The sequence below is a fragment of the Triticum aestivum genome, chromosome 3B (assembly GCF_018294505.1).
Source record: "Triticum aestivum cultivar Chinese Spring chromosome 3B, IWGSC CS RefSeq v2.1, whole genome shotgun sequence".
NCBI lineage: Eukaryota > Viridiplantae > Streptophyta > Magnoliopsida > Poales > Poaceae > Triticum > Triticum aestivum.
This window is the reverse complement of record NC_057801.1, coordinates 818,584,600-818,607,884: the sequence shown is the minus strand read 5'-3', so window position 1 is coordinate 818,607,884 and position 23,285 is coordinate 818,584,600. Positions and strand designations below refer to the sequence as shown.

Below are 23,285 nucleotides of genomic sequence, written 5' to 3'. Positions count from 1 at the left end.
GAAAACAACATTCTTCAAAAGGAAAATCATCTCAATTTCTAATAAATCATTGTTATTCAGGAAATAAATATATACAATGTATAAATACCTACTTAATAAATATATGAGCAATTGCAATACACTCAATTTGTTATGCCTTGAAATGGACTGATATGCTCAGAAAAAACATGGTAGTTGACGGTTAGTAAAAATAGCTGAGACCGGAGATAGATGCAGTAGAGTAAGACTTATATAGGTGTGAATAGCAAACAAACAGAGCTAATATCATGTAGTTATGCACAACTCCGTCCATTCCAAGATGCCTTATGGTGTGTAGAAATCACACATTCATCAAATAGATACAAAATAATGCAAGGTAGAATATGATGTGATGATCGCAGAACTTAACCAAGGTTACTCTCGGAAAGAGGAGAGCAAAACACAGATATATTATGAATAACTGAATCTAACATGTCATATATTACACTACATTATGCAATAACTCACACTACGAGATGGAAGTCTCCAAAAATATAAAACTGGTGCGCCATACCAAGAGGCCTTGTAGACAAAGCATATATATTGTTCGAAGCAAAGCATGGAGTGAAATATTACTACTCAGAAGTCATCAAACTTGGGCACACGATTCAGGAAATCGATAAACAGTGGGGTGGCTCATACCTTGATGAAGCCAACGTCCTTGGCGTTGCTGCGGAAGCAATGCCTGCAGCACACCCGTACTTCCGGATCAGGCCATGCGAGTTGCCGCAGACACGGGATACTCATTCATCATATCGCACTCATGGAAATTTTAGAGCGGCGGATGCCATAGTAGCTGAAGGTGGCAGCCATAACACCAATGCATTACAGTAACCATTTCGTTTGCAAGTCGACCCACCATCTCGTCATCACCGACAGTGTTGACGCGCTCGCACTTGTCGACTATTTGCTGTATCTGCAGAAAAAGGACTCAATCTTTAGTTCCATGTCTTGATAAGCCTAACGTAGTTGCACCAACTCTATAGAGTAAAGAGTTCTTCGTTAGATTCAAGTTACATATCAATAGGCTTAGTCAGCGCTGCACCAAAGCAAACAGACAATCAGTACAGCATACTGAATACATGTAGCTCATCGAGGGTAAACCTCTACTTAAGACTATTCCCTTTACATGACATAGTTATACACAAACTTGAACACATGTGGCTCAACAAAGTCTAACCTCTACAACACTGTATTTCCTTTAAATGATATTCTTATGCAGGTTCAGTTTTGAACTTCTAATGATGTAGAAAAAGGAGACAAAGATTATATACAAGTTTTGCAATAGTACGCAAGTTGAAAGACATAATACTACAAAGAGCATAGAAATATGCTTGTGCATCTTATGAAATTGAGGAATATCATGTTGAATCTTTGATTCATCAAACTGTTGGAAAACTTCAGTCCAGTCCTTAAACTAAGTATCCACGAGACATCAAAAGGAAACCAAACCAGGAAGAGCACGTACTTCCGGGGAGGCGCGGTAGGTGCGCGTGACTCAGGGTGGACGGCACGGTCCGGTCCGGCGGTCCGGCTCGTGGCCCGCTCGGCTCGGGCCGGCTCGGTCCTGGCCCGCTAGTTTAAATGGCCGGTCCGGTCCCTCCAAACAGGCCCGAGAAAACCTCGGTCCGGTCCGGTCTTTAACCGAGCCGATCGAGCGGACCGAAGGCGGCACTCTACGACATGGCTGGAGCGTGGCTGGGGCGTGGCGGGGGCGTGCCGACGGCTTGCCAGGGACGTGGCGGGGGCGTGGCAGGGGCGTGGCGAGGGCATGGCGGCTTAGGCGTGGCGGGGGCGCAAGAAACCGCCGTCGTCTACGTGCGCCGCCACGGGGCCGTCGTCCGCGCGGCCACTGGACTCGATGGCCTAGGAAACTATGTCCATTAGACGCACCACACTCGGGTCCGTCGTCCCCATCAACGAAATCGACCTGGGAGGTCCTACAACGCCGCATCGGCCGTCGTCCTTTTTATCTCTGTTCATCGGCCGTCGTGCCAGATTCGTCGCCTATGAGCTCCCTCCGGTGTTCTTCTTCATCATATAGCTCTCTCTGGTTCTTCTGAAGCTCCCAAACATCTTTTCAACGAGCTGCGCTTCCTCTAGCATTGCGTCCCCGATGAACAGCTCTCGCCGGAGCTCCAGAGCGCGCTCTGCCCATGTCTTGGCCGGTCCTGACGGTCCTCTCGGTCCGGCTCGTGGCCCGCCATTGCCGGTCCGGTCCCTGCAAACAGGCCCGAGACACTGCTCGGTCCGGTCCGGTCCGGACCGCCGGCGTCCGGTCCAAACGCCGGCTCGGACCGGGACCGGACCGGCTCGGACCGTGTCCACCCTGACGCGTGACGACGAGGCGAGGCACGAGGAGGCTGCGGCGGGAGACTGCGAGGGAGGCACGGCAGCGGCGGCGAGCGCGATGACCGGCGAGGATGGGCACATGTGGATCCTGAGGGTGCACCACACCGTCGCTCACCAAGGAAAGGGTAGGGTTGGGGTTGCGTCACGACAGAGATGTTCACCTTTCCATTACGTCGGCATCAGGTCGCAGCGAGCGAGCTCCTCACACGTCTTGACCCTGCATCGGTGTGCTCACGCCGCCGTGGCCGGGATCCGGACCTGCTGCTTGATTTGGGGCGAGGGGGAGGGGAGGAGGTCGCCGGTGGTGGGGAGAAGGTGAGAGGAGGAGAGAAGCTAGGGGTGGGGTGCAGGCCGTGGGGGAGGGCGTTGGTGGCGGCGGCTGGAGGGAGAGGAACCGACGGGCTAGGGTTGGCTGATGTGTTTCTCTCTTTTTTTCTCTTCGTTCTCCAGCGCACGAACCAATCGCGAAGGTGACACGACGCTCTTTCTGCGTACGTTAATATGTTCGATGAACAGATGACATCAGGTCATCAGCAGAAATCTTTTTGGTTTTTGGCTTAGTTTTTTTATCTCCTAATTAAAAAATCGAATTAAAAATCCGTTTTCACCATTAAATCCGTCTCGACGAGATCTTCAAAACTAGACCCCATGTTGATATGTTTGGACGATAAATAATTTCGCCCAAAAGTTGCCATGGTGTTTACACTGTAGTTGCCATAGTGCTTAAACTAAAGTTGCCATGTGGCAATTTTAGTTTGTAGCGCATGGCAATTTTAGTTTTTTGATGATGGCAATTTCAGTACTTTGACCATGAAAATATTTTTTTGTACGAAGCATGGCAATTTTAAGTGCATGTATCATCGCAAATTTAGTTTATGGTGCATGGCAAGTCTAGTTTCTTAATTCTCCGTTTTATAATATGTCAAAATTTACTTTTAAATGTAGAAGGAAATAGTTGAAACATATCATGTCAACTTCAGTGTAAACATCATGGCAATTCATGTGCAATAGACATGGCACCTTTTAATCAAAAAAATTACGTCGAAATATATTGATATGAGATCTAGTTTCGAAGATCTCGTTGCGAGGGATTTAATGGTGAAAACGGATCTTCAATCTGATTTTTCATTTAAGAGATAAAACATTTTGTAAACTGAAAATCCAAAAAGATTTCCACATGCATGCGTGCGGTGACATGATGTAGTCTATGTGTTATAGGACGTGTGTGCGGGTTTGGCTTCCACCGGACCCGGGCTGGATCAAGGCTAACGCGGATGGAGCGACGTCACAAACGGATGACAAGGGGGGAGGAGGAGTGGTCCTTAGGGATCACCATGGTGCCTTTAGAGGAGGGGCTGCAATATGCTTCCCAAGTGCCGGCATCCCCCAGCTCTCGGAGATTCTGGCGGCAAAAAGCGCAGTGCAAATGGCGATCTCTATGGATGTGCAACGGCTACATGTCGAGTTGGATAGTCAGGAGGTGGTGGCCATGCTACAGGGTGATGGCAGGAACCTTTCGACTTTTGGCCCGGTTGTCGAGGAGATCAAGGAGATGCTGAGGACGCGGCAAGAGATCAAAATCACGTGGGTTAGGCGCTCTGCTAATGGAGCGGCGCATGGCTTAGCTAGAGAGGGGGTGTGCAACGATAGCTCGTTATTTTATGATTTTCCTCCAGACTGCATTATGCGTATTGTAGCGGACGAGGTCCCAACCTTTGTTTGAATTTAAATAAAGCTGCAAGTTCTCCTAAAAAAAGGACGTGTGTGCGGGTTTGGCTCCCACCACACGTGTGGGCATTAGCGTTGTCCAAGAAACAAAACCCATATCGTGTAATAATGCTTAAACAATGTAAGCATCGAAACACTAAATAAAGCATATGATTGAACCATATGGTTAGGAAGTTAAGCTTACTCATCATTCTATCGAGCGTGGTCAATAAATAATTCAAGTAGATGTGAATCACTAGGAGAAATTGTCAAATCGCAGCAATTCGATTCCCAAATGTAATACCCTTAAATTTGAAAACCCCAGTCATACAATTAGACAACAAGAATCAGCTAAAATTAAGATAGGTTCACGTGCTTGAAGAAGATTGGCGATTGTACCTAATTCCTTCCATTATTTAGCACTGTGTCCCTGTGAACTCAACAAAACAGGCACACGTATAAACGTAGCGTTTTTCTTTTCTTGAAAGAAGGCAAAAGAGTTGCCATTTTCATTTAATTGAGAAGATGTTTGTTACACACAAGCCTCAAAGTGGCCAAAACAAAACAATTACTCTCATGGCATTACATTACTCAAGTGCTTGGTTCTTGCGATGGCCCAAATAGACATTTGCTCTTTGAAGCGTTCCATGATGATCACTCCATCTTCCCGTGTACCTAAGGGGAAAATGTCTTGCCGTAAACCTTTCGTGCCATGTCGGCAGCCACCGCCATACCCACCGCACCGCCGCTGCCCCCTCCACCGCCAACCATCGCTGATCATCGCCACCTGCCCGCTCATTTGGCACCGCCGACCACTGCTGCCCACCGGCGCCTTCGCGCCACAGCCAAAACCACTTACGCAGAGTTTTTTTGGGGAGATGCTCACATGTAAACGTCCCATAAATTATCTGGACACCCCGTATTAAGGGAGATTTTTTAAACATTTGTTGGAGATCCTCTGCCCTGGTGTGGTCTCCCGGTGATCCCTAGTTGCTTCAGCGATGAAATTGCAAGGGGAAGAGATGGTGGTTATAAGGTGCTCTGGTGATCGTTTGGCTTGTTTAACGACGTCTTAGGCCTAGTTTAGCAAGGCTTGCTGCATTGATGTCTGGATTTTGGATCCGGGCTTCTTCATTATCTGGATGAGCTCTCCTCTTCCTAATGCAATTAAGGGTGATACTCACAAGATTTGATTGCAACACTGATTTCCAAACCTAATCCCAACTTGGAATCACCTTCATGTGGCTCAAAAGATGCAATATTAATCTTCTATATCTAAAAAGACGTGCAATCCCATCAGGTTGTCATGCTTTGGACTTTGATGGCATAGAGGAAACACATGGATAAACACAGAAATTAACTACAGTGTGTGCAAAGGAAAGACTCAGAGACTCTTAAACTAAATTTCCTCTTGACAGGTAAACAGAAGCACTCAACACATTAACCTACTACTAAATAATTTTGTCAAAAAGAAAACCTACTATTAAATAAGATGCAGTTTTACTGATAACACGGCAGTGCAAGGAATATGAGTGGAGCGGTACTAAGGTACTGGTTACTAGAATGATAGTTTAACTGGTAGCACTACTGGAACTTAGACTGTGGCAAAATAAAAACAGGTTGTTCAATGGCAGGCCATGCATCTCAACAACCGCAAAGGCAAAGCACCAAATGAAGGATACAGTCTTTACAAATGTTGTAGTCCACTAGGGTTCGTCCTCTCTCCAGCTGTTTGCCTGCAAAGATGAGGCGCTGCTGCTTTGGGTAAGGGGCGTATTTCATCTCGTACATCTTCACCATGACACTGTCGACGGTATCAAAGCTCCCAACCTCGAGAGTGATGGTCTTCCCTTCTAGCGTCTTCATACTAATCTGCATCATGTCTCCTCTAGGAATACACGGGAGAAGGATGAGGAGAATCTTTGATTCCATGAGAATATTGTGGTCGGCCAAGGTTTTGTTCCCGTCCTCCAGTCGCTTGCCGTCGAAGATGAGGCACTGTTGAGCCTTGGGGAAGCCCTCAAGGTCCTCAATCTTGGCCTTCAGGTTGTCGATGGTATCCAGGCGGTCGACGTCGAGGGGGAAAGTCCTATTCATCAGCGTCTCCGTCACGCAGATCTGCATCTTCTCTTGAAGCTCGAGCATGGACTCATGCTGAATGTTGTAATCAGCCAGAGTACGGTTGTCGTCTAGCTGCACCCCGTTGGAGAAGAGGAAGTGACGTTCCTGTATCATTGCCTTGATAGAACCCAATGTATCTGATTCACGGACCTTGAGGCGGATCGTCCTACCGGCGGGGTTCTTGACCAAAACATACATTGTTCTGAATGTGCAAAAACCAAAGAGCACCAGTTGTTAGATACTTATGTATATAGTACGTTGTAGAAATCGCACAGAAACATTCACTAAATCCAACAGGCCGCAGAAGCAACAACGAGAAACCTAGTAGTCCGATGCATAAAAATTCTAGCAACAATAGTTTCTTCCGCAAGACAAAGATGAACAATTTATCATACTGTCACTGCCCTAAGATCTAGCCGAGGTGGACACCACACGAGGAATACGAACGAGGATGGATCTACGTCGATGCCTGTTGCTTCCGCCGCCGTGGGAGATCGATCGGAAGTACGTAGGGTTTCGGGAAGAATAGATTTTTTTTTTTGAGGGATTCGGGAGGAATAGATGGCGACCATTGTTTTTATAGGGTCTCCGTCTAGTCGGTTCTGTTTTATTACAATACAAACGATTAAATGAGGTAATTCATTTTTATTTATCTATTTGACATACATATCCTCCTTAACTTATTTCAGCCACAAAAAAAAATACTACCTCTGGCTCTAATTAACTGTCGCAATGTCAGTGTTAATCGTGAAGGACACGTGAATCTGTCGTGTGAATTAAATGGGAATGGGGCACATCTAGATAAGAAATTAATATTACACGTTTAAGTTCTGCAAGACAGAACATCCCCCCCCCCCCCCCCGTCCGCGTCGCTCCCGTGTGGGCGACTCGGGCGGAACCTGCAAAACCTAGCCGCCGCCGCTAAAAATCCGGCCGTCCCCCTCTCCGCCACCGCCGGACGACGCCGTAACACAAAGACACGAGGCCGACGGCGGCGGCGGAGACCTTGCTGCGGCGCATGGCTGCTCTCGGGCACGGCGGAGCTTAGTCCTGATGTCCGACGCGTTCGTGCTCTGGCTGGCACTCCGGCACGCCGCGGCCGCCCTCGGCGCCCTGCCTTCTGCCTCTGTGTGCACCGGTTGTCACCTGCGGCCAGCCGGCGCACGGCGGGCATCCTTCTCCCTCAGATCCAATCGGGCCTGCGGCTCCCGTTCGATTTGTTGCCGCGCCTCAGATCCAATCGGGCGCAAGAAGCTGGGGGCACCCACGACGCGCATGGCGGCTGCGGCTGCTGGGTGGTTGGCCTCCTTCCTCGGACGTGAAGGCGGCGACGGGGCCATCTATGCAGGAGGTTGGTGTTCATCTGCTGCAAGTTGGGCGCGACTCGGCTATTTCGGCCAGCTAGGCCCTAGCATGGGGTCCGTGTTCGCGTCGGCGTCGACGCACGAGGTGTGCGGTGACCACGGCGCCAAGCAGGCACTAGTCTGCCTAGCCTTGGATCGAGCTCTGCTCGGTTCGGTGCCTGCATTTGGAGGCTCCGTGTGGTGTGGCAGCTTCTGTTCGTGGGCAGGCTGTGGCTTCCTCTTCTGTGTTGCTGGCGGAGGGTGTCTTGCTGGATTCCAGGCTGTTGGGTGGGGGTGGTGACACAGACGGTGAAAGCCGGGCTTCGGTTGCGGTCGAAGCCAACGACGGTAGTGCTTTGCACTGTCCCCTTGTTGAAGGTGTCGTGTTGCTGTGCTCATCTCCTTGCCTTTGATGCTCTGAAGGAAACTTCGGCCCAGGTCTCCTGGGTCAGACAATGGTGGCGCTCAACGTCACATTCCCTCATGAGGGCCTCGTCTTGGAGCTTGGCTTGGCTACTGAGACTAGTGGTTGGAGGTGGCTGTCGTTGATGTTTGTGTGGTGGTGGCTCGGTGGTGGTGGTGCGGCCGGCTTGGGGTCGATGGTAGTTTTGTGCTCTTCTTCGGTGGTGTTCGCGCTGAGTGATTCTTGGTGTGTCTCTGCTAGTACGGTGCCCAGTGATTACGCTGGTGGCACACAGGTGCCGTGACGTCGTCTTGGCCTCGCGTGACCTTTCGAATGTGCCCCCAACACAGGTGGTGTCGCGGCGTTGTGCAGTCTCGAATGTGCGGCGCCTTTCGATTGCGTCGACGGTGCAGTGCCGTGGTTTGGTTTGCTTGGCGATGCCCTTCGACTATGCTGCTGGCACACAGGTACCGTGGCGTCGTCTCGGCCTCGCGTGCCCCTTCGAATGCGCCCCTCGACACAGGTGGTGTCGCGGCGTTGTGCAGTCTCGGATGCGCGGAGCCTTTCGATTGCATCGACGATGCAGTGTCGTGGCTTGGTCTCGGCTGGCTGATGCCCTTCGATTTCACCGGCGGTGCTCTTTGGTGTGTTGTGTGGTGTTGAGCTCTCCCTCATTGTTCTCCCCTGTTATGTGTGTGGTCAGTGTGTGTTATTTTGCTTTATCTCTACTCCTTGTGCCCCCTGTACTTCTGGTTCACTTGAACCTATCTTGCCACGGGCTGCGAAGCCTTATAGGCAAAATGAATACAATTCAGGTGGGGAATTCTCGATACGGTGTTATTTCTCTGTTTTGTCCGATTCAATCCTATGTGCTTTGTCATTTGACGGACCACAATTTTTCTTTTTGCTTGTATGTCATGTGCGTTGTTTTCTCGTGTTTGTTTGTGGCCTGCTATTCTATTTTTTTTCCATTTCGCAAAAGCGTGTGCATTGGGGATGAACTGAAGAGTCAAAGAAGCCTTTTTATAGGTGTCTCCCGGTCACGTCCCATATCATCCCACGATGCGATTCCAATTGGTCGTGAGGGGGACATCGGCAAGTTACATGTCTACTATTAGACATGTTATTGAAAGTGTTGCACACCAACTGCAACTACATGACCTTTTTTTTTTGAGGGTACAACTACATGACCTTAATATGTAATTGCAACCGGGGTTGTCGACCAGTTGCGTGCCCAGCACCTGAATTACAACTTTAATTATTTTAAACCGATTGCAACTATATGCCCCTTAAAATGACTGCAATTAGACATGTAGGGTTTGACGGCCGGTTGCATGTCCACCACTAGACATGCAACTGCAAGTGTTGCAACCCGACTGCAGCTACGTGGTCACCAATATGACTGCAAATGGGGTGTCTGCAAGTTGCATGTCCACCACTAGACTTGTAATAGCAAGCATTGTAACCCTACCGCAACTTCATGGCCCCAACAAGACTGCAACGGGGTCGGTAGGAGGGTTGCCGGCTAGTTGCATGTTCATCACTAGAGATGCAAGTGAAAGTGTTGCAACCTGACTGCAACTACATGACCCCAATGCGACTGCAACGGCGGTTGCCGGCCTGTTGCATGCCCACCGCTAGACTTGCAATTGCAAGCGTTGTAACCCGACTGCAATGGCATGACCCCCAACATGACTGCAATGGGGCCGGTAGTTGGGTTGTCGGCAAGTTGCATATCCATCTCTAGACTTGCAACTGTAAAGTTTAACTCGACCGCAACTACATGACCCCAAACACGACTGCAACTAGGGGGGCAAGAGTACGTTTTGGCCGGTTTTAGTTTTTTTATGTTATCTTTTTTTTAAAGCATGAACTTTATCTGAAAATGTGTTAACCTTTTAAAATCATGATATTTTCAAATTCATGAACATTCTTCAATTTGCGAACTTTTTTTCATATTTGCGAATGTTTATCAGGTCCGAACATTTTTCAAATTCACGATCATCTTTTCAAAATTCATGAAAAAAAAATTAAAATCCAAAATATTTTTTATGTCACAAAAAATTTGAAAACTAACAGAAAAAACACAAACCTAACAATACAAGGACGAAAAAAGGACTACAATGCTACATGGGCGATACAAAAGAAACATACCAGAAGCATGAAACAAAACATGTTGCCTAAAAGACACACCCACAATCGGTGTCGAGTTGAGTTGACCACACATTTTCTCGGCGTTTGGTAAACCAGCGTTGAATCACTATATATGTGTGAATATCATTGAAAAAATAGCGCACTGTAGCGTCGCTAATAGCACGCTATAGCGTATTGAGAATTGCCTCCCTAAATATATCTGTGTACAACGTCTCGCTAATAGCACGCTATAGCGCGATATAGCACGCTAATAGCATATTTTGAGGTCGCCGCTATTTTGCTGTGGCGCGCTATTTTTTTCTGCCGCTGGATTGGGTCGAGCACCACAAGCCTGCCGCCGCCGGTACGTACTACCTTACAGCTTTCCTTTAACTTTCAGAGGTTGATCTTCCCTTGGAGATGCTCTAATGATTTCCCGGGTTCGTCGCCATACGTGGTTGATCCAAGCTGTGATGTGAAACCAGGGGGCCTGTGCGCGGCGGGGGTGTGGTACAATTTGTTTTCGAGGCCTGGCATCAAGCCCGGTCAAGTAATCCTCCGCGCCTGCAGGTAGGTACGTACTCTGCAGCTCCCTACTACTTTGTACAGTATTTGCCTTGATTGGTTCTTCTCCATTTTCTCAGCTAAACAATTTCTTCTTCTTGATTGACTGCCAGGAGATGTGCTCCCTATGCAGCGGTTGCATTGGCTGGGGCTGGTCTGTCTGCATGTTACAAGTCAGAATCAGGGTTCAGAGCTTACCAGCACGCAAAGCAATATGCCTCCTCGGATGTCAGTTCTCCCAAGAACTAACTAGGGCAGAGTGGCCTACACAAATATTATCTTTCTGAGAAAAAAAAAAGGTTACACAGTTACTACATCTTCAAAGTTTGAAACAGGTCGAAACTAGATCATTTTTGCAGGAATATGCATGTAATCTATTTTTTTTGGCAATTGGAATATGAATGTAATTTGATGCATTTTGCTAGCTACCTACAACTTGTTTTCTCCTTTCTTTTTAGCGAAAGCCTATATATATTGTCTGAAATTATATCGACCAGGAAATCTGGCGTTTCAGTTTCCCAAAACAGTAGTTTCTGAGCCCTCAGACTTACTAGCCAAGATATCAGCAGCCATGTTGACAATGGATAAAAGTAACACAAGTAAAGTTGCCACAAAGAACAGTACAATCCTCATATATCGCCACCGCTGGTCCTATAGAATTTCCTTCGTTCTGCATCACTTATATCACCTCCAAAGGGGCAGACCCAGAACCAAAACCTACCGGTGTCCACGTGTACACATTACACGGGTACCAGGCACTAATATACAGGGGAAGACATGGATGAATCAATAATTCATATTTACTTATTTTTTTAAAATGGAATTATATGACAACATCCCTGTGGGGTATGTTTACAATTCCGAAAAATATCAGCTCGAAATTTGATGTAATTTAGAGATTCAAAAAAGAAATTTTGAATGTGAATAGTGGCAGCTTTGGGTGAATAGTACATTAACAATATTTCCATCCGATTTTGTCTGTTTTGTTCCTATTAATGTAGGTCGAATTAGGAGCTGAAACTTTTTGAGCTTGTACATCAAACATTTATTTCTGTATAATTTGTTTGAGAATGTTTGAATTTTTTTTCAAAAAAATCGATCTCATTTATCACACCTAATGTGAGATCTCACACAGCTCTCCCCCATAATATACATGAAATTAACAAACTGAACAACTTAAAATGTCCGGTAGTAAGAAATTTAATTGAAATGAAGTGTTTTGGGGGGCGGGGGGGGGGGGGGGGGGGCGAGAGACTTGAAATACTAGTTGATCATGTAAAGTTGAACAATAAAGCTTAAGAAACCTCAAGCAATAAAAACAAAATAAGAATCAAAACACTAAGTAAAGCATATGATTGAACCGTATGATTAGGAAGTTAAGCTTACTCGTCATTCTATCGAGCGTGGTCAATAAATAATTCAAATAGATGTGAATCACTAGGAGAAATTGTCAAATCGCAGCAATTCGATTCCCAAATGTACTACCCTTAAATTTGAAAACCCCAGTCATACAATTAGACAACAAGAATCAGCTAAAATTAAGATAGGTTCACGTGCTTGAAGAAGATTGGTGATCATACCTAATTCCTCCCATTGTTTAGCGCTGGGGAGAGTAGGGAGAGAAGCCGGCGGTTGGCGATTGGCTGCTGAGCGGGCAATGGCACTGTATCGCTGTGAACTCAGCAAAACAGGCACACGTACAAACGTAGCGTTTTTCTTTTCTTGAAATAAGGCAAAAAAAACTTGCCATTTTCATTAATTGATATGATGTTTGTTACACACAAGCCTCGTAGTGGCCAAAACAAAACAATTACTCTCATGGCATTACATTACTCAAGTGCTTGGTTCTTGTGATGGTCCACATAGAGATTGGCTCTTTAAAGCGTTCCATGATGATCACTCCATCTTCCCGTCTATCTAAGGGGAAAATGTCTTGTCGTAAACCTTTCCCTAAAAGTGCCATGTCGGCAGCCACCGCCATACCCACCACACCGCCGCTGGCGCCCTCCACCGCCAACCATCGCCGACCATCGCCACCTGCCCACTCAGTTGGCACCGCCAACCACTGGTGCCCACCGCCGCCTTCACGCCACAGCCAAAACTACTTACGCGGAGTTTTTATGGGGATATGCGGGAGATGATCACATGTAAACATCCCATAAATTATCTGGACACCCCGTATAATCACTTTTAGGGAGATTTTTTAAACATTAGTTGGATATGCTCTGCCCTGGTGTGGTCTCCCAGTGATCCCTAGCTGCTTTGGCGATGAAATTGCAAGGGAAGAGATGGTGGTTATCAGGTGCACTAGTGATCGTTTGGATTGTCTAACGACGACTCAGGCCTAGTTTAGCAAGGCTTGTTGCATTGATGTCTGGATTTTGTATCCGGCTTTCTTCATTATCTGGATGAACTCTCCTCTTCATAATGCAATTAAGGGTGATACTCACTAGATTTGATTACAACACTGATTTCCAAACCTAAATCCCAACTTGGAATCACCTTCATGTGGCTCACAAGATGTAATATTAATCTTCTATATTTAAAAGACATGCAATCACGCCAGGTTGTCATGCTTTGGACTTGGATGGCATAGAGGAAACACATGGATAAACACAGAAATTAACTACAGTATGTGCAAAAGGAAGACTCGGGGACTGCTAAACTAAATTTCCTCTTGACAGGTAAAAAGAAGCACTCAACACATTAACCTACTACTAAATAATTTTGTCAAAAAGAAAACCTACTACTAAATAATACCCAGTTTTACTGATAACACGGTAGTGCAAGAAATATGAGTGGAGCGATACTAAGGTACTGCTTACTAGGATAGTTTAACTGGTAGCACTACTGGAACTTAGACTGTGGCAAAATAAAAACAGGTTGTTCAATCGCATGCCATGCATCTCAACAACCGCAAAGGCAAAACACCAAATGAAGGATACAGTCTTTACGAATGTTGTAGTCCGCTAGGGTTCGTCCTCTCTCCAGCTGCTTGCCTGCAAAGATGAGGCGCTGCTGCTTCAGGTAAGGGGCGTATTTCATCTCGTACATCTTCACCATGACACTATCGACTGTATCAAAGCTCCCAACCTCGAGAGTGATGGTCTTCCCTTCTAGCGTCTTCATAATAATTTGCATCATGTCTCCTCTAGGAATACACGGGAGAAGGATGAGGAGAATCTTTGACTCGCCAAGGTGTTGGTCCCATCCTCCAGTCGCTTGCCGTCGAAGATGAGGCACTGTTGAGCCTTGGGGAAGCCCTCAAGGTCCTCGATCTTGGCCTTCAGGTTGTCGATGGTATCCAGGTTGTCGACGTCGAGGGGGAAAGTCCTATTCATCAGCGTCTCCGTCACGCAGATCTGCATCTTCTCTTGGAGCTCGAGTGTGGATTCATGCTGGATGTTGTAATCAGCCAGCGTACGGTTGTCGTCTAGCTGCACCCCGTTGGAGACTAGGAATTGCCGCTCCTGGACCATTGCCTTGATTGAACCCAATGTATCTGATTCATGGACCTTTAGGCGGATTGTCCTACCGGCTGGGTTCTTGACCAAAACATACATTGTTCTGAATGTGCGAAAACCAAAGAGCACCAGCTGTTAGACACTTACATATGTATATAAAGTACGTTGTAGAACAATCGCACAGAAACATTCACAAATCCAACAGACCGCAGAAGTAACTTAGAGAAATCTAGTAGTCAGATGCATAAAAATTCTAGCAATAGTTTCTTCCGCAAGACAAAGATGAAAAATTTATCATATTGTCCTAAGATCTAACCTAGCTGAGAATCACACGAGGAATATGAACGAGGCTAGTACTAGTAGTATAGATAGGCAAAACAGCTCCGTACGTACCTTGATGTGGATGGATCGACGTCGATGCCTGTTGCTTCCGCCGCCCGTGGGAGATCGATCGGGGTATACGTAGTAGAAGAAGAAATAGGGTTTCGGGAAGGATAGATGGCGACCCTTGGATTTATAGGGTCTCCGTCTAATCGGCTCTGTTTTCTTTTACAATACAAACGATTAAACGAGGTAATTCATTTTTATTTATCTTTTTTTACAAACATATCCACCTTAACTTATTTCAGCCACAAAAATAATAGTACGTCCACTAAGGCCCACCGGCGTCAATGAACTTAGGATCACATGATTAAGACTGAACGTAGTGAAAGTATCATAGTTACTATCATGCATGCCAGTTAGGCAATTTTGATGAGTTGACATAGAATCAGTGTTTTAGTTACCAAAAGGGGCATTTTTATCGAGGGGGACCGGTAAATGTGGTTACCATGGTTACCACAAAATTTCGAGCAAATTTCGAAGGAAAATTATAATTAAATTTTGAATTCAAATTATTTCAAATGGATATAGGTAGCAGTCGAACTTATATTTATCACAAAAGAGCTTCTAGTTTAGTAGAACATTGTCTACGCGCAGGCTGTGAGGTCGTGAGTTCTACTACTCGTTTATTTTTTACGTTTTGCATTTTTTGACTTTTTGTACCTACATATTGTAATAAAAAAAGTAAAAAAGTGCAAGAAGGGGCACTCGATTCTAGATAAGAATTTATTTGCTCGAAATGCCCATTTATCGGGGGGCATTGAAATATGCGGTAACCATGGTAAATCATGAAATGCATGCAATTGGGGTTGTAGACCAGATGTATGCCTAACAACCAAGTTGAAACTTTTGTTATTTTAAACCTATTGCAACCGCATGACCTTTAAAATGACTGCAATTGGAGTGGTAGATGGTTGTCGGCCAGTTGTATGTCCATCACTAGACTTGCAACTATAAGTGTTGTAACCCAACTGCAACTGCATGACCCCCAACATGACTACAATGGTGCCGGTAGGGCTGTTGTCGGCAAATTGTATATCAACCACTAGACATGGAACGGTAAGCATGTAATTCGACTGCAACTACAGGACCCCCGACCCGGTAATATCATACACTCTATTGAAAACCCGCCATGAAAAGCTTATGAAATTGAATATAGAATAGCATGTTGTTGTGAAGGTTTAGACTGTCTTGAAGATGAGAAGAACGATGATGAAGGGTTGAAGAATCATACAAACAACCGTTACCGGATTTTCTAGGTGTTGGTCTGCTTAGGACAGTGTAGGATGTTGGTTTTATCAGCCAGATGCCCAGATTAGATAGTATAGCTATACTGTGTGCTCCGGTTACTTCTTTTTTTTTGCGGAAAAACTTTCAATCTATTCATCTTCAACCATGGTAGTACAACGGACACTAAAAATAATAAAAATTACATCCAGAACCGTAGACCACCTAGCGACGACTACAAACACTGAAGCGAGCCGAAGGCGCGCCGCTGTCATCGCCCCTCCCTCGACAGAGCCGGGCAAACATTGTTGTAGTAGACAGTCGGAAAGTCGTCGTGCTAAGGCCCCATGGAACCAACGCACCAGAATAGCAACCGCCGCAGATGAAGAGTGTAGATCAAAAGGATCCAAACTGAAGACACACGAACGAAGACGAACAACGAACAGATCCGAGCAAATCCACCAAAGACGGATCCGCCGGAGACACACCTCCACACGCCCACCGATGATGCTACACCGGTTACTTCAATATGAACCTTGTACTTGTTTAGTTTCGGCCACTGGTTTAACAGTTAGTAATGTTTTAGTATTGCCAATAACATCATTCTGATGTTCTGAACCGACTTTGATGGATGGCTTGTAGGCAACCCTGGCTCTGTTGTACCTCGTGAGCCCTATGGATCTTATTCTCGAAGGTAAGGCGGCCTGTTGATTCAACCATCTCCTTCCGACAAAAAATCTCCATGAATTCCAAGAGCGTCTCTCTATGATGATTTTTGTTTTGTTTCCAGCTTTCCTGGGGTACCGTGGCCTGCTGGATGACATCCTGGTCCTCATCGTCACGTACGCCTATATCTCTACTGCCTACCATGACGTACTCGCCTGGCCACGTGAACTACTTGGAGGGTATGAATATGATGCTAGCAGTTACTGACAGACATTACTTCGTTGTCGATTGATCCAGGCGATGCTTTTCATGCGAGTGAGGTCTCCGCAGCCGACGACAATACTTCCCTGTCGTGTGCGACTCGCCGGAGGAAGACCGACGAGGAGTTGGCTAAGGAGTTTTGGACGGACATTGGATATCCTACCCGAGCGTCAAGGGTGTGGGAGCGGCCGTCATGTCGACAGACAGGTGAGGTTTCTCGTGTGTGTGGGTCGGAGGAGCACAGGGAATCGGAGTCCTCGGTCTTGCCGGAGGTGGCCGCGATTTCCAACACGATCACTCCGGATGATCCACCAAGGACGCCTGCGACGGCCACTCGCGGCGTCTTCGGGGTTCCTGCTAGGTCTAGGGCTCTCATCAGGCCTTGGATCGGTCCGATCCCGCCACCTTGGAGCTCGCCTTCACGGACAATCGGTGATCTTCTGCCGCAGGTGTGCCTCGGCGAAAAGGAGTCCTCGCCGCAGTCCAGTTCGCCGGCGCGGACCTCAGGCCAGTCAGCGCGGACCACCTTGTCGGAGCCAATTCAAACTTTCGATCCGACGTTTGCGGCAGGGCCAGGTCAGACTCGGGTCCGGACGAATCCTGCACGTCCACTCCGTATGGTCAATCTCAGTCGTTGGCTTGGCCACTTGTGGTTTCGGGTAGGGCAAGCACCGGACCCTAACTTCACTCGAACCTTCGCGGCCGTCGTCCGCTCTCCTGCTATGACGCAAGGCGATCCGGCCGCGCCGCCCGGCCTCACCACCGGTCACCAGCCCCACCCAACTCCAAGCACCGTCCAGCCACATGATCCTTCTCCGTCGGGAGGTGCTCCAGGCTTCGCCCCAGGGGTCTACCAGCCGGTGCAGCTCAGGCTGGACGGCGCGAGCGGGCTTTTCGGCCGGCTCGTGGCCCGTTCAGGACCGACCGATCGGTCCTGGCTCGCTGCAGAAATTGGCCGGTCCGGTTACCAAACTTCGGCCCGAAATTTCCGCGGTCCGGTCCGGTCTTTGACCGGTCCGACCGAGCGGACCGAAGCTGCAGACCATTTCTCGTCGGCGCGGCCACTGGCCACATCCTGCTCTGGCCGTGAGATCCGCGCAGCCACTACGGACGAGCACACCTTGCCAACCTTCTCCCGCTCCTGAGGTAGAGGAGAACAGAGAAAATAAAAGAACGCGCGGTCACGCCCGTGATTATCTCAGATAGACTTGATTTTTTTCCTTTTCTTCAGTCAAGTACAGAAGAAGACTCAGGTCACGCCCGTTATTATCTGAGTCGCACAGGGATAGGCAGTTTTCCCAGGGGCAAGAGATAGAAGAGGAATCAGATCACGTGCTGCCATTTTATTCCTTTTAATCAGTCAACAGAAAATTGAAAGAACGAGATCAATGAGATTTTTGATCCGATAATTAAATCGCCTTCACTTCACACTCCCGTTCCTTTTGTTGGCGACTTAATACTAGATCAACGAGATCAACGAGAAATGTGCTCATTCCGATAATCATGCACCACCACGCTACCGTTTCCTTTTATTCAGTCGAACGTGCAGAAGAAAGAACGAGAGAAACAAGATTCGATCCGATAATCACGGCGTCGTCACACGATTAACTCGACGTTAGATTTCATCCGCTAATCATGGCAAGGCCCACACACAGAAAAATGTGGGCTCATGTACGCGATAAATTACTTGCATGCAGCAACAAAAGTGCAACTAATAAACATGCGCAGAATCATCGCTAACGATTGCGCCCTGGCCGGCTCGACCCAGCACACTTTCTACGGCATGTCGCCTACGATGCCGCCGACGCACACACACGTCCTCCACTCGCCATAGCATCCACGCACGTCGCCCACCACATCGCTATACCTGTGCATGTCGCTGCCGGTGGTGCTTGGCCGGTCCGCTCGGTCCGGCCCGGGCTTCGACGCCGCCGGTCCGGTCCGTGAAAACAGGCCCGCATGGCTGGTCGGTCCGGTCCAGTCCGGCCCGCCGGCGGCCGGTCCAAACGTCGGCTCAGTCAGGGACCGGACCGGCCCGGACCGTGTCCACCCTGAGGTGCAGCCATCGCAAGCTCTGGTGCCGAAGGGCCCCTTCGTGCCGGCACATCAGCCGCCTGTGTATCAGACGCCAGTGTAGCAGCCACAGGTATACCAAGTGCCGTTCCAGCAGTAGTTCATCGGTACACCGGGGCAGTTTATGCAGCAGCAGTCATATCTTCTTCAACCTTCAACTGGGTTCGCGCAGCAACAACAACAGTCCTCCTATCAGCCTTCAGGGAATACTCAGTTGCAGCAGTATGGTGCTCCCGCCGGCGTGCAGACGGCTCCCACCTTTAATGCCAGACCGGCGTATAATTCAGCTGCCACCGGGGCTGCTGCCAATGCACGCCCTCGCAAGCCGAAGGGAGGCAAGGGAGGCCGCCATAAGCATCAACAGGGAGCAGTGCCCCCGCCTGTTGTTCCTCCACCTGCTGCTCCAACGTTGACAGACACCACCATCTCAGGTGCCCGTGCATGGTTGCCTCTTCGTCGACCATGCCAGCGGGACAAGGGAATTTAACCCCAATGCAGTTGTGCCTTTTGCAGAATCAGTCACCACACATGATTCAACCCTCTGGGGCAGCCGAAGTCGCAGCAGCGCCGAAAAAGTTGTGGTGTTCTAAGTGCCAACCTGCTGGACACATTGCTGACGACTGCGAGACTCAACAATACTGTTTTATTTGCAACAAGTATAAGCACCCGATGACCATGCGTCGGTGTCCTGCTCTCAAAATGCCGAAGCCGGTGGCGATGCTTTGCGGATATGGAACTGAAAATATGGCCTTCTTTCATATGCCCGACAATATTTGTAGGGAGGATCTCTCACCAAAGGATTCACCAACAGCCTTGGTACTGATATCTTGCGGCTCTATCAATCCCAGTATAGTGGAAGTAGAGGTTGCTAAGGTTGCTCAGTTTCAGCAGCACTGGAATTGGGAGGCTATACCGCATGGCCAAGACGCTTTTCTCATGTCCTTCCCAAGTGAGGAAGTTGTACAAAGGGTAACCGGGTTTGCTGTCTTCATCAAGTCTCACAATGTTACTATCGAGTTTAAGCCATGGAAGTCGGATGAGATACCACATCGATTTGAGCTACTACCTATTTGGGTACATGTGCATGGGGTGCCTCACGCTCTTCGTCACTTTTTGGGTCTTTGGGCGGTCAACTCGGTGATTGGCGCGACTCTGGATGTTGACCTTCTCTGTTTGCTTCGAAGAGGAATTGTTCGTATTCAGGTAGCGGTGCTGAACCTCGATGCTTTCAAGAGGAGCACAGTTGACTCTCTTTCTTCGGACGTGGTTGTTCAAAGGAAGGGTTATGAGCTACGGTATAGCCTGGAAAAATCATATTTCCGTGTTGATGCTGATTTCGTGCCTCGTGTGTGGGAGCACGGAGATGATCCAGGGGGCGACAAAGGACATGGCAGGGAGGATATAGTGAGGGCCAATGATCCTAGTAAGAGGCCCAAACCCACTTCATCGTCCAACGGCTCCTCCGTTCATCCTACCTCGGGTGGAGTGGTGCCCATGCAGATGAACTCGTCCACGCCTCTCTCGGGGGGCTCTTCGACGCCGGATAAGTTCTTCATTGCTGTCACACCACCTAACCCTAATCGATGTTTTCATTCCAAGGCTGCTTCTACGTCTCCACCGTCGGCCATGACACCTTCAGCACCTTCGTCGATGACGGCCCCGGCGAACACTGCGCCGGCTCTTTTGACGACATCGGCGCCACAGTCTGCGACACCGCCGACTCGGACAGCTAGCTGGGACCGCCACGCCTCGAAGAGGGGAGCCAGGACCAGACTCACCTTGAGGGGCTCGCGCCTGAGGAGGCTCCTGAGGGTGTGGCCTCGCCGCCACCATCGTCCACACCTTTGTCACCTACCCGACGAGGAGTGATTTTCTCCCCGTCTGTTAGGGATGAACATGAGTTGGCAATGGCGGAGTTGTGAGCTTTTTCTTCTACGCCTCTGACGACGGGAGGGGCGCCTGCATCCAGGGCTCTCGCCGAGCCAGAGGCTGACTTGCAACCCTCGCAGTCTTATTCATCATCGCCGCACCCATCTACTCCACCACTCAGGGCCACCGGAACGGCCACTGCTGTGAACCTCACTCCATCATCGCTGAGGTGCAGCGGTCGCCACTCCATCGGAACTGATGGTTCTACAGCCACCGACGAGGGCTCTGTAGTGAGGGCCATGCGCAGGACGGCTGGCCGCAATCTCGACTTTGAAGGTACCTCCTCTCGTCAATCATTTTTGTCTTTTGATAAATCCAAAGTACATTCAAATATTACTAGCCTTGGAGTTTCAATAGGATGTAATGAGAAAGAGGTAGATTTTTCTGTTAGGGCTCTTAAACAAGTGGAGTTCGACCGGCTTACTGTTGCTCCTAAGTTGCCCATATTTGCGGACCCTTTTGTGTCAGATGAGGAGGATGAAGATGCTGATGCCAATCATGAAGGTAAGCTTCTCTCCCATCTAGTTAAGGACACAACTGAGGTAGACTTGGATGATACTATATATACGTGACATTACGCTATGTGAGTTGGTCGCGTCGGCATGAAAGAACAAGTCTAATTCAGCAAAGAAAAAACGCCAGCCATCTAAGAGGACAAAGGCCTCTAAACAACAACAAAAATGGTTCATCATGAGAGGCATGTTTTGGAATAGCAGGGGTCTTGGTGACTTGGCTAAACACAAACATATTGATGATTGTGTAAAGGATCATGCGTTGGACTTTGTGGCTATCACTGAGTCGGGCAAACGTGACTTCCTATCACTTGATCTTGACCACTTTTCATGTGGTTACGATTATGAATGGCACGTTTTACCCCCGTCCGGGAGGTCCGGTGGAATCTTGATATGAATCCATTCCACTTACATGGAACATTTGTCCACATCAAAGGGGGAATATCATATCAAATTCCACCTTCGAAATAAGTCCGACAACTTCCTTTGGAGCCTGGTGGCTGTATATGGCGCCGCTCAAGAGGAGTTTAAGTCTGCTTTTTTAAAGGAACTTGTTAATACTTGCCGAGACAATCCCCATCCCATGCTAATCGGGTCGGATTTCAATATCCTTCGATATCAGCAGGAAAAAAAATGACCGGTTTGATACTAGGTGGCCGTTCCTCTTCAATGCTGTTATTGACAGTCTAGACTAGCGGGAGCTCACTATGTCTGGCCGCCAATATACCTGGGCCAATAACCGATCAGTTCCAACTTTTGAAAAACTTGACCGGGTGCTTGTTACCACCGACTGGGAATATAAATATCCCTTAGCCTCGGTACGGGCACTAGAAAGAATTGAGGCCTTATCGGATCACACTCCATTGCTAACCGATTTTGGACAAATAACTCCAAGGTCTAGCCGTCATCAGTTTAAATTTGATCTTGGATGGCTCACTAGAGAGGGATTTCTCGACCTGGTCAAGAAGGTGTGGGCACGTCAACCTCTCGGTAACACGCCCATTCAACGATGGAACAATTGAATATGCGCCTTGCGCCGATTCCTTCGTGGATGGGCTAAGCACACTGCTGGCATGTACAAAAAAAAGTTGTGACTATCTACTTTAATCGATACCCTCGATAAAATTGAGGAGGTGAGGCCTCTTTCTGCTATTGAGATTGAGCAAAAAAGCCATCTAAATGAGCAGATTGCCCGCCTGCTCAATGAGGAAGAGATTAAGTGGTACCAACGTTGCAAGGCCGACTCGCTGGTTCAAGGTGATGATAATACGAAATACTATCAAATGTTGTCCAATGGCAGACACAGAAAGAAACATATCTTCTCTCTTGACGAGGAGGAAGGCCGTATCGAGGGGGACACGCTGCTCAGATATTATATTACTAAGTATTACAAAGAGTTTTTTGGTCCTTCCACTCAAACACTGTTTGAGATGGTCGAGTCTATCACTCATGACATCCCTCAAGTTTCGGATGCGGAAAATGAATTCTTAACCTCTCCGTTCTCAGAGGAGGAAATTCGAACCGCGGTGTTTCAAATGAACACAACAAGGCTCTAGGACCGGATCGATTTCCGGCGGAGTTCTATCAATGCTTTTGGGACGTGATCAAGGTGGATTTGGTTCAGTTGTTTAACAATTGCATACCGACGACCTTGATATTTCCCGCTAAAACTTTGGGTAGATTATCCTACTTTCCAAGATTAAGGAGGCCAGTTGTATTCAACAATATCCACCGATTTGCCTTCCAAATGTAAGCTTCAAAATCCTTACGAAGGTCGCAACTAACTGGTTGAATGGGGTGGCTGACCATGTCATCAAGCCCACTCAAACAGCATTTATGGAAGGACGCAACATACTAGATGGAGTTGTTGTGTTGCATCAAACTGTACATGAGCTTCACCGTAAAAAAGTTGAATGGAGTGATCCTTAAAATAGATTTCGGAAAAGCCTATGATAAAGTTAAATGACCCTTTCTGTTGAAAACATTACCCATGAAGGGGTTTTCACCAAAATGGTGTCGATGGGTAGAGAGTTTTGTTTCTGGAGGTAGTGTCGCCATAAAAGTTAACGATGAGATTGGCAACTATTTTCAGAGAAGGAAGGGGTTTCGCCAAGGGGATCCCGCATCACCC

General features: G+C 47.9%; 2 protein-coding genes across 2 annotated transcripts; both read right to left on the bottom strand.

Annotated features, from left to right (window-relative positions):
- Positions 1–5,687: 5,687 nt before the first annotated feature.
- On the bottom strand, positions 5,688–6,716 carry LOC123066839 (polyubiquitin-like). The gene has a single exon (XM_044489841.1). It carries the CDS (start codon positions 6,394–6,396, stop codon positions 5,722–5,724), a length of 675 nt encoding a protein of 224 aa, XP_044345776.1. The 5' UTR covers positions 6,397–6,716; the 3' UTR covers positions 5,688–5,721.
- Positions 6,717–13,331: 6,615 nt separating this feature from the next.
- Positions 13,332–14,617, bottom strand: LOC123066838 (polyubiquitin-like). The gene is made up of 2 exons (XM_044489840.1): positions 14,499–14,617; positions 13,332–14,208 (listed from the first exon to the last, which is right to left on the bottom strand). The coding sequence occupies exon 2, from the start codon at positions 14,202–14,204 to the stop codon at positions 13,782–13,784; it is 423 nt and encodes a 140-aa protein (XP_044345775.1). The 5' UTR covers positions 14,205–14,208; positions 14,499–14,617; the 3' UTR covers positions 13,332–13,781.
- Between the last annotated feature and the right edge of the window lie 8,668 nt (positions 14,618–23,285).